Here is a 17,815-nt window from a genome sequence, read left to right as displayed (position 1 = left end):
CCAAGGGCTAGCGTGAGGCAATGAGACACAGATGGGCCTCTCACTTGTGCTCCAGACTCTCAGCTTTCATTGTAAAAAAGTCTTTGGCTGTTATGATTGTGACAAGAAACTTGAAAACACAATCCAGCATAACCAGTGTAGCCGTGTTGCACTGAATTTGCTTACAGCATGAAACAGTACCTGGAAGAGGTGTGAATGGCATTATGCATCTCAATGAGTTGCTGAGGTGCAAATGATGATCCAGGTTGAATCTCTTTAGTCTGGCTCTCTCTTGTTTGGCAACAACCATAATCTGGCATGATTTTAGTTAGCCGGACGACCACTTGTGTGTGGCCAAGTTTCCTGTGGTCCCATAAAGTTTGTTTCCAGCCACCAGTCCTGGCTCTCAGTGTTCTATGCTGTTACGTAGCTGTATTTTATCGCTAAATGTCTTCCAAGAGCCCAGTAAGCAGTGGAAGTGTTGGTAATGCTGCTAGACAATATTGACCTCCCATGGTTTGGCAAACTCTCTTGTCTGGTGTTGGTCAGGTGCCAGATGAAGCCAGACAAGAGAGATTCAACCTGTATACTCATCCCTCATTAAACGAGTACTTTATTTACAAGTACGTGCTTAAACGAGGGACACATATACCTCCCCTAGTTCTCTCAATGAGTGAACTCCCCCTCAGACGAGTGCAACCCCCTCCTTGTGGCTCCAATCCCCAGTAGTCTGACACCCCCGTCCCACCCACCCCGCAGCCCCAACCCACTGCAGCCGGACCTCCTTGCCGGCCCCGCAGCCAGACCCCTCCCCCACTGCCTGTACCCCCCTGCAGCCTGAAGCCTGCACCAGAATTTAATTTTCCCTCCTGCTCACAGCCCCAAACTGCCCCCAGCCTTTAACACTCCTCAACCCAAGGTTAACTTACCCTTCAAAAGCAGCGCCACCTGCTGCCACTCCTTCCCTGAGTTAGGAGCCCTTAGGAACCAATTAGAGGCTTTTACATGTATTTTAATAGGAATTTAGTGTCCTTCCTATGAGTTTTCACCTACAAGGACAAAGTTGGAAACCAATTGTGCTTGTATAGCGAGGGATGAGTGTACTGTATATAGCAACACTGCAAACTATTTGAATGATCAAGGTCTATAAGAAAAGAAAGGAATCATCCCCAAGCAATCCATATTCTTCTGTGCCACAACTGTTTGGGCTTAGGAGATGCCAGCCTTTCTGTCCCATCCCACCCTGCATCAGGGAAGGAAAAAGTCCCAGGAGCCCTGCAGAGCTCCACTTAAAGGAAGCCAGTCCTGAGGTCCCACAGAAAGTCCATATAGGAGAGATGGTTTGTTAGACATAAAATAGAAGTAATTGCCTTAAGTAATACTCCTAAACAGCACTAAACGATACTGTTCTAAACATAGAAAGTAATGCTCTATTTCATGTTTAAATGTAACAGAAACAATGTATACAAGTATCTAATGTCCAATATTAGCTGTCACTCCTTACACTGACACATTTTAAAATACAGTCTAACTTAATTAAAATTGAAATCTATCAATCAGCCTTTAATCTCACATGGCGTGGTTGAGGGGAGCACAGCTGGTTTTATTTTGCTGGGGACAGGTGCAGCACGGCTTTTTAAAGTAGGGAAATACTAGAAATGAGCTGTTACAAAGCAGAGCTATAATGCCATCTAAGTATGAATATGCTGCTAGTCAGACAGATCCTGCTTAACCTGGACTAAAATACAACATTCTCTATCGAGGTTGCTACCACTGCTGTGACGCCCCCCCGCCCCCCCCCAAAACAAAACAAAACAAAACAAAACAAAACAGCAGCAGCACCTACAGAAGCTGTAAGGTTTAGTCTCTCAGGCAGCAGATCAAGTGTAGGGATGTGGGTCTCAGTAATGGAAGAACTGACCCCAAATGCAACTGAAGCAGCTTGCTCTCTGGCTCAGGTGGGCAGTCATCAGCTGTATGGGTGCCATGGGACATGTGGGCTGTAGGGTTATTTTGTGTATTTGTTATGCCATTGAGGCATTAAAGGAGTTTCTGCTGCCTTGCACATTTAGAGGTTTCACATACAAGTGGTGAGGGAGTCCCAGGCAGCAGAAATCCAAACATTCCAATAAGCATGAATTAGATGTCTGGTCCAGATGATTTTCTTTTGGTAAGCTAAGTATGGGTGCAGCCAGTAACTCTGGGAAGCCTTGGAAAAGTATCTGGAAAAATCAGATGTTTGGTGCTATTACAGTTTTTCTGAAGGGAGGGGAATGTTGTCTAGCACATTGTCCTTGCTAGGTACCTATCTAGGTGCAGAAGGCTGACTGTTAGGTCTAATATCTGCAGCCTATGTTTTGAAAACAGCTTTTCCTGGATGAAAAAAGGGAAGAATGTGCCTTCATTTAATCTACCCAGCAGCTCACCCTAGAGGATGTAAAATGGTATAAGTATTAGGACATTCCTTTGTAGTTCTGGGTTCATAATGCTGTTAGCTGTAGAACCTGCTTTTAACCTCTTTACTTGTGTCAATCAGAGTAACAAAAGCATGGGTCAGGTATAGCTGGACCTCTTTTGTCCATTGGATGGCCTCACTGGACTGAAAAGTCGCTTTCAGTGTTTACGGATTCCCACATTCCCAGAAATAGACACTAAAACACCAGAAGACACGAAGTATTAAAAGTCCCATTTTAGCACCTAACCCTCTTATAAGAGATCCCCTTCTTTCATTTTGCTTAGGAGTCAGGCTTAGAAAACGGGTAGCTCAGGGGTTTGAGCATTGGCCTGCTAAACCCAGGGTTGTGAGTTCAATCCTTGAGGAGGCCATTTAGGGATTGGGGCAAGTAGGTATCAGGGATGGTGTTTGGCCCTGCCAAGAGGGCAGGGGACTGGACTAGATGACCTCCAGAGGTCCCTTCCAGTTCTGGATGTGATGTGACCCTGAATATTGTTGCTAGTGCTCCATAATATACAGCAGCTTGAATATAAGCTGCTTTCTTCTTTCCTATTCTGAAACTATTGACTTTCCTTGTTCATTATTTTAGAGTCACACTGTGATTAGAACATCAGCACCAGCCGCTGCCTTGAGCCTGTGAGAAGTAGCATGTACTAACTAGGGGAATTTGCAGCAGAATAGGGCTGGCAGACCTGAGGATCAGGAACCAAAGAAGCAGGAAAGTGGTATTAAGTCACCTATGTTCCTCTTCTCCCGAGATGAGCAGAATGCTCTTGTGGTGTTTTTGGGGATCAGACACACCGTGGTTACCTAAAAGTGAGAGACAATCATCAGGCTTATCTTGTCATTCTTAAAGGCTTTTTTTGGACTGGCCAGCACCACGCAGAACAAGCAGACCCACAACTTCTTCCTGACTAAGCCCAAAGTGACTCTTTGGTCGGGGGGGAGTCTGGCCAAATAGGGCCTTCTAATTGGGGCAGATGAAGGCATTGCAGGGGCAGGCCATTTGATCTTATAGGATATCTGATTGGGCCATCGCTATTTCTCAGAGCATGGAAACCAGTTGAAGTAACGTTGTCTTCTGACTGGCTCAAGTTTGGACTAAAAAGAAGGTATAGAGGTAGTCTACGAGCACGTAATGACACAGACCTCCTAGCTCTCTCTTCTAATGAATACAGGCAAGAATAGTTAATGCCAGTTTACTCTGAGGCTGAAAGTCCATAATAGTAATACTGTCGATCCTTGTTTGTTCAAACTTGTAGCGTGTATCTTGTGGCATCTATATCTTTTTATTTCTCTGGTTTGAATTCTGTACTTTGAGACCCTCTTGCAGTTATCATTCATCACAGTGGAAGTCACACAGGGATGTAAAAACAAATTTGGGTTCTGTCTGTTTAATTTGAACCACATCTGCTTTCTAAATAGCATCTGTTTGGAAGATTCTGTTATTTTAAACTTGTTACAAAAGTGAAAGACTTGACTTCACTGCACTGGAAATGACTCTTTCGAGATGAAAATTGAAATTAAAAATAAATCTTATTGATGTTTCCAATAATAGTGTTACAATGGGAAAAATTTACATCTAATATACTTACTAAGATATATGCTGCTAAATTCCCATTTTTTCATTTCTTTAATGTGGAACGATGGCTCTAGAATGGCTAGGTTAGTCTGGCTATGTCTAGATTGCCGTGAATTGTCAGCAAAAGATACACAAGTTGCACAATGAATTTAGATCTGTCCTGCTGACAATTCTGTCGGGAGAGGTTTTCACAACATTTGGCCCGGCCATCGGTGCCAAATGTCAGTAAAACGCCCTCTGCCAACATGTCCCTGTCTTCCTTGTTCCACCTCTGGTCTCCTGACAGAAGCCTGCAGTTTAGACATAGCCTCTATGTAACTTTCAGGGTTTCATGCACTAACCAGTACAGTGAGGTTAAGTGGAATTATTATTTCCAGTAATGCAGGGGGGTGTTTACAGTGACTATTTTTAACAAAAGTGTATTCATAAGAGGTTTTTTGAGCCCTGACTGAAAAAAGAGAACCTAAATTTTAGCCCCAGATCACTCGCGTTTCTTTAAGGAGCAATTCCTAGTATTGTTCCCTCCAAGACCTCTGTAGGTAGGACAGTTGTGGCAGCTCCAGATTGGGCCAGATTCTACAAATCATACTTTCATGGAGTAACACTCAGGTCAGTAAATCATGAAAGTCAACTCAGTAGTGCTCTTGGTAAATAAGAGGAAAAAATCTGGCTTGCTGAGTTCAGGCCTGTGTGACTATTCAAGGACTCTGCTGCCCTACTGTGTGTGTTCAGCTGCTACTGGAACATTTTTGAAAGTGGATAGCACACTATTGAAAAGCTCTGATCAACTCATCAGTGGTTCAGTGACAGGAACAACAATTAATCACACAGTTCTCAGAAAAAACAAAACCAGTTCTATCAAATCCAAGGCACTTTATTATAAAGTTCAGCAGGAACATTACTAGGAATTTATCAACTTAGTATTAATGACTGCATGGCCGTGTCTACACTAGCCCCAAACTTCGAAATGGCCATGTAAATGGCCATTTTGCAGTTTACTAATGAAGCGCTGAAATACATATTCAGCGCCTCATTAGCATGCGGGCGGCTGTGGCACTTCAAAATTGACGCGCCTCACCACTGCGCAGCTCTTCCCGACGGGGCTCCTTTTCTAAAGGACCCTGCCTACTTCGGAGTCCTCTTATTCCTATGAGCAGATGGGAATAAGGGGACTTTGAAGTAGGTGGGGTCCTTTCGAAAAGGAGCCCCGTTGGGATGAGCCGCGCGGCGGCGAGGCGCGTCAATTTTGAAGTGCCGCGGCCGCCTGCATGCTAGTGAGGCGCTGACTATGTATTTCAGCGCTTCATTAGTAAACTTCAAAATGGCCATTTACACGGCCATTTCGAAGTTTGGAGCTAGTGTAGACACGGCCCATATGTTTGCTCAGCTTCAATCAAAACGCATATGCACAGGGATGTTTGGCTGCTAGAAGCTTTGTTTGGGTCTCAAAAAATACAGCCTCCACTCCTGTTTGTCCCCTCAGCCCCTTCCCTTTTCTTCCCATGTTGCTTTCCCTCCCCCACAGAACTAAACTCCTCACACACTCCTTGCCTGCAAAATTATGAAATTAACGAGAGTTTGCCACCCTCACATTGCTTGCACTGCTTGTGTTTTCCACTCCTTCCCCCACCCCGTGCCTCTCATATCTATTTAGACTGTCACTTCTGGGGGGCATGGACCACCTACTTCCACAATGGGGCCCCTTTCTTAGCTGTTCCTAGGGCAGCACTGTGACAAACTGCAATCATCTCTCATCATTTCATTCTGTTTGGTCATTTTCATATCTCCAGTCTCTCATCCCTTTTTGTGGGGGGAAGAAAACAGCCATTCGTGGTACAGACAGTACACATTCCACCAACAAGCACACATGCTGTTTGACATACGTTCACAGTAAATGCTGTCTTCACAGAACTGTGGTAAATGTGTTTGTACAGCACACCTGTCATAAACTAGCTGCCAAACGCACACATTCTTACACAGCAAAATTTCAGGACAAACACCAAGCGAATAACTTGGTGATACTGTCACTACCAAATTGCAAACACAGCCTTAATTGAGTTATACAAGTTGTAAGTATCTCCTGAGGAGGTGCATCTTGTTTCTGTAATCCCAGATTAATTTACTTGGAGCAGTTCCTTAATCTTCATATTTTTCTTCATTCCTTCCTGTACTAATTGACTAAGTACTTATAGAGATCTTTTGGTGTATGTTCTTATAACTATTTTTCCTATTAAATCAACGTGAAAATCCACTTTCTCTTTCCACTCCAAATTATAGGCAGCCATATGCAAACACCTTTTGTACATTTAATCCAGCTGTGCCCCAGTAGCATATCATGTATTTAACATAATTATTTTTGTTCCTGCAGGACTACACATTAGATATGTCCCTTGTGTAAACTGACTGACAGTGAAACAGCTTTGATTTTTCTAGCATACAGAGAGACTTGGATGCTGAAGCTGATGCCATGCGAGTATCCCAGCAAGACTTGCTTTCAGTGAATGAATCTGTTTACACTCCGGATTCTGATGTCACCTCACCAGCTATCAACAGAAACCTGATTCAGAAAGCTGGCTACCTTAATCTTAGAAAGTAAGAAACACAGTCTGTCTTGTTTGTCTGCTGGGTGGCTGTTTTCTGCAACCTTTCTACCAGGAAGATTCCATGAGTAAAATTTTCAGAAGCACCTGAATGCTTTCAGGGCCACGTCCCATTGAGAGTTAGTGAGATTAAGGGGCACAAATTATTTAGGCACTTCTGAAAATTTTACCTTTTAGTTCCTAAATCACCACAGAAAATGGGATTTAGGAACCTAAGACATTTAGGGGCTTTTGAAAATCTTTCCCTTTGTGGATTTTCCCCTCTAGCTGAATTTACCTTAATGTCATGCATCTGAGTGGTTAAAAATAGAATGTGAGGTTGGATTGAGCACTGCAGCTCATTGGACAACCCCTCCCCCCCGGGTTCATGATGTTCTCTCTTTTATGGGATAATAAAAATGCAGTCCTGTTTACAAGAAAGAGCTAGATTTTGTACTTGGTTAGCACTTTAGGGCTTTCATTGCAAACTTCCCATTACACTGACAGGAGTCATACAGAGAAACGAGGTCCATAGCATTGAGCATAGGTCACACCTGTGGTTCTTTTGCTAAGGACTTCAGCTGGAGTTATGTGTATGGAAGAGTAACAGAGGTGGATGGGGTCTGATTACTGTGTCTTTGAAATAGCTTAAATGTCACTTTTCATTTAGTGTGAGCAGTTTTTGAGAAGGTAACCAATGGATTACAAATGTGCTGGTTTAACAGCAAGGTAAGAGAGGAGTCACAGCATTGTGTAACCACCAGGAGGGTGGTGAAGCATTGGATGGAATGCGTTGCCTAGAAAGGGGGTGGATTCTCCATCCCTAGTGGTTTTTAAGTCACGGTTGGACAAGGTCCTGGCTGTGATGACTTAGTGGGAGTTGATCCTGCTTGAAGGAGGGGGCTGGACTAGATGACCTCCTGAGGTCCCTTCCAGCCCTATGATTTTGTGATTCTGTAAATAACTCCATGGAAGGCTGTACTTTCAATACAAGATTCTACTTGTAGAAGACTAACTTCTCAAAGTTCATGCCCATTTGTGCTGAAATTTCTGCCATTCCTGATCCTCAAAAGTAGAGTAGAACCTCAGTTATGAAAACCATGGTTACAAACTGACTGGCCAACCACACGCCTCATTTGGAACCAGAAGTTCACAATCAAGCAGCAGCAGCAGAGACAAGACCAAAAATAAATAAATAAATTTTAAAAAATTGAATACAGTCCAGTATTGTGTTTAAGTGAATTTTTAAAAAAATGACAAGATAAGGAAGCTGTTTCTGTGCTGGTTTTATTTAAGTTCAAACGGTTAAGAGCAGCATTTCTGCAGAGTACAGTTTCACAGCTGTTTTAAATCAATATTCAGTTGTAAACTTTTGAACGAACAACCACAACATTTTGTTCAGTTACAAACAACTTCCTCTCTGGAGATGTTCATGTCGCTGAGGTTCCGTGGTATCTTTTTTTTTAATAGAGTACAGTTACGTTCCATGCAACCCTCTCTCAGCTATTTACCATAAACCTTCTGCTGTTCAGCAGCTAGGAAATGCTGCAGATGATGATCATTTTAAACTGGGCTCATTCAAAGCCAGCTGCTCCTTAACCCTTCAGCTTGCCTTGGGAATGAGTCTCCTTTGTGGATGGGTGTCTGACATGTTTGAAATTTGGTTTACAGGTGACACAGATCTATACTTGAAAATACAGCTCAGCTGTGCAGCTGGCATTGCTCAGATTTTGGCAGGGCCTAGGTTCCGATCTGGGAATTGAATTGGGAGTTACTTCTAAATAGAAATACTTTACGTTGCTAACTGGGCCTAATGCTGTGTTCTCTATAGTAAAACAGGCTTGGTGACTACAACCTGGGACAGACTCTATTTCTTCACTCAAGGTGGAAACCTGATGTGCCAGCCCAGAGGAGCAGTAGCTGGAGGACTGATTCAGGACCTGGATAACTGCTCTGTAATGGCTGTGGACTGTGAAGACCGGCGATACTGCTTTCAGATCACCACTCCTACAGGAAAATTGTATGGGTCATAAGTTTTCTGTTTGAGAGCTTACTAATCTTGTCCAGTGTACCAAATGGGGGTTGAGAATGCCTCTGTGCTGTGTTACAACAGTGTCCTAGGGACAGCCATTTTAACGGAGCTGGATTCCCAGCAGAGCTCTGACCCACCACAAAAATGGTATTTTTGCACATTTAAATCATTGCACATTGCATAAATGGTGATGTGTCATTTAAGAATAGGGTAATCACACAGTTTGGGGGTTGCTGGCTGCTAACAGAGAGGCAGAGTGTAGGACTTTGGAATAAAATATTTCTTCTTCGAGTGTCCCCGTGGGTGCTCCACCATAGGTGACGGCTTGGCCGGCGCCGCAGATCGGATCTTCCAAGCAGTTTCTGCCGGACCGCGCATGCGCCGGTGCGCGCCGCTCCCTTGCGCGCTCCTGGCCATGTGCGCGATCCGGTCCCCGCCAGTTCCTCTCAACCGCCGTCGGCTGCAGACGGAATCCGACTAGGCTAAAGCCACATAGCGTATTCAACGACTTTATTTGTTTTCTCTTTAAAGTTTTTCAGTTATTTAGGCTACCATAAGTAGCCGGTTGTTATTTTGTAAAAAAAAAAAAAAAAAAAAAAACAAGCTACGGAGGGACAGCTCAAGCCAGTCCCAGTAACAAGCGCCGGAGGCCGGGAGCTAGGGCCATCAGCCCTCCTGCTGAGGCAGGCCATCGGACAGGGAAACAGCACAAAGAAGGTGCTAAGTACCCATAAACAAACTCAAAGACTCACCAACAATGTCCTCCTCAGGCTTTAAAAAATGTGAGTCCTGCCGAGAGGCGATGCCAGTGTCCGATGGGCACAGTCTATGCATAAGGTGCCTGGGGGAGTCCCATGTGGCACAAAAATGCGCCTTCTGTGCAAAATTAACAACCAGAGCACGGAGAGACAGGGAGATGAGGATTAAACTGCTGCTTCTTGACAAGGCCCTCCAGCCAGACGTGCCGGAGCGGCCGCAGCAGGAGGGACCCTCCGGGGCCCTTAGAAGAAAAGCTGCCTCCCTCACTCCATCAGCGCAAAAACGGAGGAAAGTTTCTCCAACCCGATCCCTGCCGGCAGCAACAGTGAGCGGGACGGGAGGAGCAAGCAGCCCCCAGCCGCAGCAACAGCTGATCGGTGGCGGCACGGAGAGCCACATGGAAGCGGCTCAGCCTCCGATAATCAGCCAGCCGCCCCGCACCGCAGGCAGGGCGGTGGCTAAGCAAGCGCCGGTACCGGCGGCACCGCAGGCAGCGGCACCGACTCCCGGGGAACCGGCGGTGCAGAGCGCGCAGGCACGTAGCCTGCAGGCGCAGAAGGACTCCGCACGTGCGGCACCGCCTTCGAGCGTGCCTAGCACGGTGCCGACGGGGCCGGGATCCCCCGCCCATCAGGGGGTGGAGTTACCTCCCTTAGGGAGGGGAAAGGCTGCACACAAGAGGAGGCACTGCAGCCCCTCTCCAGACAGGGCTGTGGAACTCTTTTCTCACAGCCCTCCGCTCATATTGCAGACTCCAACCAGAAGGCAGGGGTCCCCCCTAGCCTACCCGGAGCCCCCTTCTCCTTTCCTGCAATCAGCCTCCCCATGGCTGGCACCACCCTCACCCTTCCTGGGATTTGAAACGCTGGACTATTATGCAAAATCGCTCTCTCCAGTGTCTCGACGATCCCCCTCTCCCAGACACAGAGGGTACGTGCAAAGGGAATGGTCAAGGTCACCTTCCCAGGAACAGTGCCTATACTGCCATGGTCGTCCCTACCACGCGGGGCATGGACACCATCGGCAATCTCCCAGGGAAAGATCCCCACATACTACCTCGTACCCCCGAGGGCAATCGATATCGGGGACAGAGACTCAAGCATCCCAGGGGGGACTGGCCGTGGACCCACGAGATTTTCCCTCGCAAACCTCCAGCGAGAGGGCGCACCATCACCATCAAGAACCGGAAGGGTCCAAAGAAATGTACCCCAGCGGTTCCTCGTTTTCCTCCCCGGATGAGGCCACGGCCTTAGGGGACGTCCATCCTAAGGACGATCTCAAACAGTTTCAGGAGCTGTTTAAGAGGGTAGCTTTCACGCAAGGCATCCAGACAGCACAAGTGCAAGAGAAACATCATAAGCTCCTTAAAAATTTGAGCTCCCCGGCCTCCTCCAGAGTAGCAATACCGCTTGATGAAGCGATCTTGGAGTCCGCCACTACCATATGGCAGACCCCTGCAACTATTCCGCCTGTCCAAAAGAGAGCGGATAAGAAATACTTCGTGCCGGCGAAGGGCATGGAGTTCTTGTTTAGCCACCCCCAGCCAAACTCCTTGGTGGTGGAGTCCTCGCAACAAAGATTAAAAACATCTCAATTTAAAACAGGGGGAACGGACAGAGATGCCAAGAAGCTAGAGCTGTTCGGCAGAAAGGTCTACTCCTCCTCCATCTTAACGTTGCGAATGGCAAATTACGCAGCGCACTTGGCGAACCATAATTTCGACAACTATGCCAGATTAACTTCCCTCATGGACTCGCTTCCAGAGGACAAAAAGCCGGTCCTCAAGGCCATAGTGCAAGAGGGCTACGCGGCTGCGAGGATGGAAGTTCAGATTGCTTTGGACGTTGCGGACACGGCAGCACGTTCCACAGCAACTGCAGTGGTGATGCGACGGGAGTCCTGGCTCCAGACCTCGGGTATACCGAGAGATCTGCAGGCGAAGATAGTCGACCTTCCCTTCGACTTGCAGAAGCTGTTTGCTGAATCAACTGACTCGGTCCTTCATTCCAGTAAAGATTCAAGAGCCACACTCAGGACCCTAGGGATTTACACCCCTCCATACTCAAAGAAAAGGTACTACCCACAGCAAAGGCGGTACCAGTACCAGCAACAGCGCCCCCAGTATCACAGGGGTTACGAGCAAGGGCGGCATCAGCAGCACCAGCAGTACAGAACCCCCAGGCGACGCTCACAACAGGGCTGTCCGTCCTCGGGGCGGGGCCAAAGGCCACAAGTTTGACATACAGATCCAGGGCTGCGCCATCACCACCATTGCACAAGATCATCCGAAACGACTTTTTCACCATCGCCTCCGACCATTCTACGACCAGTGGCAAAGGATCACCACAGACAAATGGGTGCTGGAGATCATAGCCACGGGGTACGCCATCCCCTTCCAGTCGCTCCCGCCGCCGCGACCCCCGCCCAAGCCCCACCCCCAGGAGGCCTCCCATGTAGCCAGGCTCAGGCAGGAGGTGGCCCACCTCGAGTTCATAGGGGCGGTGGAAAAGGTGCCGGAGCAACTGCAAGGGAAAGGGTTCTACTCTCGGTATTTCCTGACGGAGAAAAAGACAGGAGGCTGGAGGCCCATCTTAGACCTTCGTGGCCTCAACAGGTATCTACGCAAGCAACGTTTTCGGATGATCACGATTGCCTCCATCCTTACAGCACTGGACGATGGAGACTGGTTCGCAGCCCTCGATCTCCAAGACGCGTACTTCCACATAACCATCCATCCGGCTCACCGGCGTTTTCTCCGGTTCATGGTGGGCAACGAACACTTCCAATACAAGGTCCTACTGTTTGGCCTTTCCTCGGGCCCCAGAGTCTTCACCAAGACCTTGGCAGTGGTGTCAGCCTACCTGCACAGACAGGGGGTGTTTATTTTCCCGTATCTGGACGACTGCCTGCTCAAAGGGACCTCGAAAAGGGAGGTTTTCCGCATGATAACGCATCACAGCAAACACGTTCTCCTCACTTGGCCTGGTTATCAATCTGGCAAAATCAAAGATAGACCCCTCACAGGACATAGAGTTCATAGGGGCTCGCATAAACTCGGTCTCGGCGAGAGTATACCTACCAGAGGCTCGCTTTCGAGCCATCGGTTCCCTCGTGCAGGTCATCACCTTCAGCCCTACAGTGCCGGTCTTGACGTGCTTGCAGCTGCTGGGCCACATGGCAGCGGCGACGTTTGTGGTACAGAACGCCAGGTTGCACATGCGCAGCATGCAACACTGGCTGGCAAGTGTATACAAGCCGGCAGTACACACCGTTCACAGGGTGGTGTCGCCCTCACCTGGGGTGCGCGAATCCCTGCAATGGTGGGTAAACCCCGGGAACTTGCTAACAGGGGTACCCTTCCATCAGCCGCAAATATCGGTTTTCCTCACTACAGATGCCTCCCTCATAGGGTGGGGAGCGCACATGGGCGAAGAGGTGGCTCAAGGACTGTGGTCACCCACGGAACAGTCTCTACATATCAATGTTCTAGAGCTCAGAGCAGTGTTCAACGCCTGCAAACACTTTCGAGACCGTATACAAGGCAAAGTCGTCGGGATCAGTACAGACAATACCTCCACCATGTTTTACATAAACAGGCAAGGAGGAGCTCGATCCCGTACCTTATGCGCAGAAGCAATCCGCCTATGGAACTGGTGCATCGCCCACGATATAATCCTGAGAGCCTCATACTTGCCGGGCGCGCACAACGTGAAGGCAGACCAGTTGAGCAGGCGTTTTGCGCTCACCCACGAGTGGCAGATCCGTCCTGATCTACTACGGCCGATTTTCCGCGCATGGGGGTTTCCCCAAATAGATCTGTTTGCCACTCAGCACAACAAACAGTGCCCACGATTCTCCTCCAGAGCAGGGCTGGGCCGGGGGTCCCTGGGGGACGTGTTCGCGATCCCGTGGGGGGGCCCCCTGCTTTACGCGTTTCCCCCCGCAGTGCTGATCCACAAGGTTCTGCAAAAAGCCAGGAGAGAAAAGGCTCGGATGATCCTAATAGTCCCAACGTGGGATCGCCAACAATGGTTCCCCCTACTCCTGCGCATGTCGGACCGCCCACCGATGCCTCTTCCGGTGGCGCCGGATCTGCTCACGCAAGCCCAGGGGTCCATAGTGCATCCGCACCCCCAAAGCCTGCGACTGCAAGCGTGGCTAATCCATGGCTCAGCTCCCTAGAGAGCACATGCACAGTGGAAGTACAGCAAGTCCTAGAAAGTAGTAGGAGGACTTCCACTAGGAAAACCTACAAACAAAAATGGACTCGCTTCATGGCTTGGTGTTCTACCAAGCAGCTGGCCCCCCTTTCGGTGCCTATACCTACAATTCTAGAGTATTTACTGGACCTCAAGAGAGCAGGACTCTCACTATCCTCGTTAAAGGTCCACCTTGCCGCCATCTCGGCGTTCAGACATGAGGATGGAGGGCACACGGTGTTCGCCCACCCTATGGTTACCAGGTTCCTCAAAGGGTTGGTAAACCTCTACCCCCCTCGGAAACCGATTCCACCCTCGTGGAGCTTGGACCTGGTGCTTACCACACTCATGGGACCACCGTTCGAGCCCTTGGCCACGGTTCCCCTTCGCCTCCTTACAATAAAGACGACCTTTCTTCTTGCAATTACGTCAGCTCGTCGGGTGAGCGAGCTTGCGGCAGTCATGGCAACGCCACCCTGCACTGTCTTTTCCAAGGAGGCGGTAACCATACGGCTGCATCCAGCCTTTGTTCCCAAAGTTTCTTCCGAGTTTCACATCAATGAACCCATTGTTCTACCCTCGTTTTATCCAAAGCCTCATAACTCCAGCGAAGAGGCGCGCCTACACCTCCTGGACGTGAGGAGGGCGATAGCCTTCTACGTAGACAGGACCAAGTCCTTCCGGAAAACGGATAGACTCCTGGTCTCCCTCGCTCCCAAATCGAAAGGAGAAGGTCTCTCATCGCAGAGAATCTCAAAGCACGTTGTATCCTGCATAAAAATGTGCTACGAGCTCAAAAAGACTCCTTTGTCGGCCACTCCCAGGGCTCATTCCACCAGGGCGGTGGCAGCATCAACAGCCTTTTTCAAGGGCGTTGTATTGAAAGACATTTGCAGAGCGGCGACCTGGTCATCCTACGACACCTTCGCCAAACATTACGCCCTTCACAGGGTATTCCAAGAGGATACCCGTCTCTCTGCAGCGGTCCTCTCGGGGACCAGCTGCACATAATCCGATTACCCACCACCTATCTTGGGTTACTGCTGGGTAGTCACCTATTGTGGAGCACCCACGGGGACACTCGAAGAAGAAAGAGAAGTTACTCACCGTAGTAACGGTGGTTCTTCGAGATGTGTCCCCGTGGGTGCTCCACTTCCCGCCCATCCTCCCCGCTTCGGATCTCTGTTAGTGTTTTGCAGGGGCACCCGAGGCGGTTGGTCGAGGAACTGGTGGGGACCGGATCGCGCACATGGCCAGGAGCGCGCAAGGGAGCAGCGTGCACCGGCGCATGCGCGGTCCGGCAGAAACTGCTTGGAAGATCCGATCTGCGGCGCCGGCCAAGCCGTCACCTATGGTGGAGCACCCACGGGGACACATCTCGAAGAACCACCGTTACTACAGTGAGTAACTTCTCTTTATGAATGCTGGCGCTGCTATTCATCACTTATGTAGATTTATGATAGCTGAGTTCTCTGTGTGCAAAATGTGAATAATAATGACTTGTCTACTTCAGAGTGTTGTGGAGGCTGAAGCACTTATCAGTATTACTAACACGAGTGCAGAGCAGGAGTCCAAAATAACCCTGTGATTCACCCTGTAACAGTCATGACTTTCGGGGGGCACAACTTGCAGCCGTGGTTTGTTAAAGCTGCGCGTCAGTGCACTCAGTTCAAGTGCCACAAAGCACACAACCAGAAAGAGGTATGCTGCTGTGTCTGCAGCTCCTTCTGCTAAAGCATGCAGCCTGCTTTCCTGTCCACAGCGCCAGCTTCACTTGGCTAGGTCGTGTCTGAGTGAGTGGTATTGCAGCATGGTGCACAGGGTCACAGGTGTTCCCTGTAAGCTGGGTGTTGGGAGGTCACTCAGGACAGATTTAAATGACACCCAGCTGATCAGCAGAATGCCCAGAGAGCTGTCAGCATGTTTGTACTGCTGGTGCACCTCTGCACGTGCCTTGGCGCATATAACAAAATTTATTTCACACATGGATGGCAAAAATTTGAGGAAACATTGGTCACAACACAACTCAAATTCATGATAAGTGTAGGAAGTTGTGGTGCGTGTTTAAAAGTTGCCATTTCCTCAGCAAAATCATGGATTGTAAATGTCTTACAGCCTTACGTATGATACAGAATCAGAGTTGTGAAAGATTAATTTAGGAGATTTTTGAGTCCATCTCTTTGTGCAGAGAAACTTTTGTAATCTCACCGTGAACAAGAAAAGCCTGAAATCAAATGTTTGTGTGTTTTAGGGGGATAACCCTTCAAGCAGAGAGTAAAAAAGAATATGAGGAGGTAAAATATTTCATGTTAATATTTTTACTCTCTCATACACTGAGTAGTTCAGAGCATTCACTTTCTTTTCTCCTTTCAGTGGATATGTGCGATCAACAACATCTCCAGGCAGATCTATCTCACGGAGAATCCAGAGGTGAGAGTTTGTTTGTTTTCCTCTGTTCTCTCCAGCTTGCTCTGTTAGTGTAGTGCAGGGCCCATAGTATTTCTGCAGGGTGACATTTTGTTTTGTTTTTTTTTTTAGGCTGTTGCAATCAAGTTAAATCAGACGGCCCTGCAGGCAGTGACCCCCATCACAAGCTTTGGAAAAAAACACGAAAGTTTGCGTCCTCGGTAACACTTGCTTTTCTATAGGAGTGATTTTCCTGTTGTGTACGTAGTCGGACTCTGCACACAGGGCAAAAGAGGTGGGGGAAGCCCTGATCCCGTAACTCTGCCAATCCCAGCAGATCCCTGTGCGAATTCCACAGAAGGCCATGGCATCCGGTATGAGTTCAGGACTCTGCTGCTTGCAGTCCAGCTTGTAGGATCCAGGCCCTAGGCTCTTCCTATTTTAACATACAGCTGAGGTCTCTCCTTTTCATTTGTTATGGAACAGGCACTGTACGTAGACTGTGACCTTTTTGAGGCAAAGATCACTTTGTTCCTTACTTGTATAGCACCCTGCATGATGTGGTCCTGATTGCTGATTGAGGCCCTTGAGTGCTCTCACCTTCAAATTAAAACTAAGGTTTTTGATGTAGACTGCCTTGCAGTTCTTGTCTTTACTCTGCAGCCAGCACAAGGAACAGTCTTTTTGTTGGGTCTGATCCTAGACCTATTGAAATCAGTTGTTACAGCTCTGGGGACAGAGGCTTTGTGTGCCTGGTTTTAAAAAACTAACCTTTTCCATTGAAATTTTCTCCCCTCTTTGCTTGAGAATTCCAGCCTCCTGAACAACAAAAACTCCTCAGTGTCCATCACTAGGGTCCAAAGGCAGCTCCTGAGAATACTTATATTCATGCTCTGAATGCATGACCCAACAAGCAGAGCACTAAATAAAATAGGGACACTAGAGAAGGAACTTTCAATCCAACCTTAATCAGTAGAAACTTCTGTAAGAGCTTTGTGTACAGTCTTGCCAGGATTTTTACAGCATATGTGTCTTACTGGCTTGTGCATATCTAAGCTCTAATCCTTCAAAGGTTTCACTTCTTCTCCCTCCTTACTAGCCTCCAGGGAAGAACTAGTCCTTCCTGGTTTGCTATGCTTCCTTAGAGACCTCTTAGGCTCCTGTAAGCCACAGGGAGTGCAAGTCAAACCAGATAGAAGGAACAGGAGGGATATCTGTGGCTCAAAATCTTGTAAGCTGGTCCAGTAAGAACTATTATCTCACTCATTTTGTGTGTCTTATCTCCTGGGACTGACAGGGCTACAACTACACTGCCTATTTGCTTTCCCATTTCACTCAGGAGTTGGGAATTTTCTTTTGGTTGGAATTTTATGAGGCACCGGATGAGTTAATAATGAATAGCTAGGGGAAAATAACTGCATCACATTCTGTTACACGGAGGAAAAATGTTAGCTGGGTTGCAGTGTCAACTCTGTGTAATTCTATATTCTGTGTACAAACAGAAAATCTTGTGGGAATGAAACTAATTGATATTTTGCTACCAAAGTAAATAGGCATGCATATTGATAGGGGATTTCTATCACTGAAAGAAATTCAAAAGCAGTTCCAGGCTCTGATGAACTCTGGGAGGAAGAACAGGGATGAATCCACCTTAAAGCACACAGTTTGCTCCTCAGTGTTGTAAAGATCTGTAACCATCTAGGAACTTGGTGGTTATCCTTACATCCCTTCCCTTGCCATTTGGTACTTCACAGATAAGGCAGCTCAGATCCTCTCTGGTTAATAAACAGGTCTCCACGCCCTGAGCTGATACTCTTGCGCGGT

The 17,815-nt window shown here is 47.8% G+C and overlaps 2 protein-coding genes across 5 annotated transcripts in view; one reads left to right on the top strand and one right to left on the bottom strand.

The window, feature by feature from the left end:
- WASHC4 (WASH complex subunit 4) overlaps window positions 1-17,815 on the bottom strand; it is a 141,127-nt gene that overhangs the window by 25,795 nt on the left and 97,517 nt on the right. Inside the window, exons 34-35 of one of the 4 annotated variants that reach the window (XR_012647299.1) lie at window positions 3,172-3,244; window positions 58-1,028 (exon numbers count right to left, since the gene is read on the bottom strand). The exons of 1 other annotated variant lie outside the window; for it this stretch is intronic. The gene's annotated coding sequence lies outside the window, so the exon portion shown is untranslated. Of the gene's footprint in view, window positions 1-45; window positions 3,245-17,815 lie in introns of those variants that run through there. 2 more of the 4 variants (XR_012647298.1, XM_075007850.1) reach the window with 2 other exon arrangements.
- APPL2 (adaptor protein, phosphotyrosine interacting with PH domain and leucine zipper 2) overlaps window positions 1-17,815 on the top strand; it is a 57,834-nt gene that overhangs the window by 32,747 nt on the left and 7,272 nt on the right. The window contains exons 10-14 of the mRNA XM_075007902.1: window positions 6,450-6,608; window positions 8,427-8,615; window positions 15,837-15,879; window positions 15,959-16,015; window positions 16,124-16,212. Coding sequence (XP_074864003.1) covers window positions 6,450-6,608; window positions 8,427-8,615; window positions 15,837-15,879; window positions 15,959-16,015; window positions 16,124-16,212 — 537 coding nt within the window. The remainder of the gene's footprint in view (window positions 1-6,449; window positions 6,609-8,426; window positions 8,616-15,836; window positions 15,880-15,958; window positions 16,016-16,123; window positions 16,213-17,815) is intronic.

This window comes from Carettochelys insculpta, chromosome 1, assembly GCF_033958435.1.
Source record: "Carettochelys insculpta isolate YL-2023 chromosome 1, ASM3395843v1, whole genome shotgun sequence".
Lineage (NCBI taxonomy): Eukaryota > Metazoa > Chordata > Testudines > Carettochelyidae > Carettochelys > Carettochelys insculpta.
This window is presented reverse-complemented; position numbering and strand designations above follow the sequence as displayed.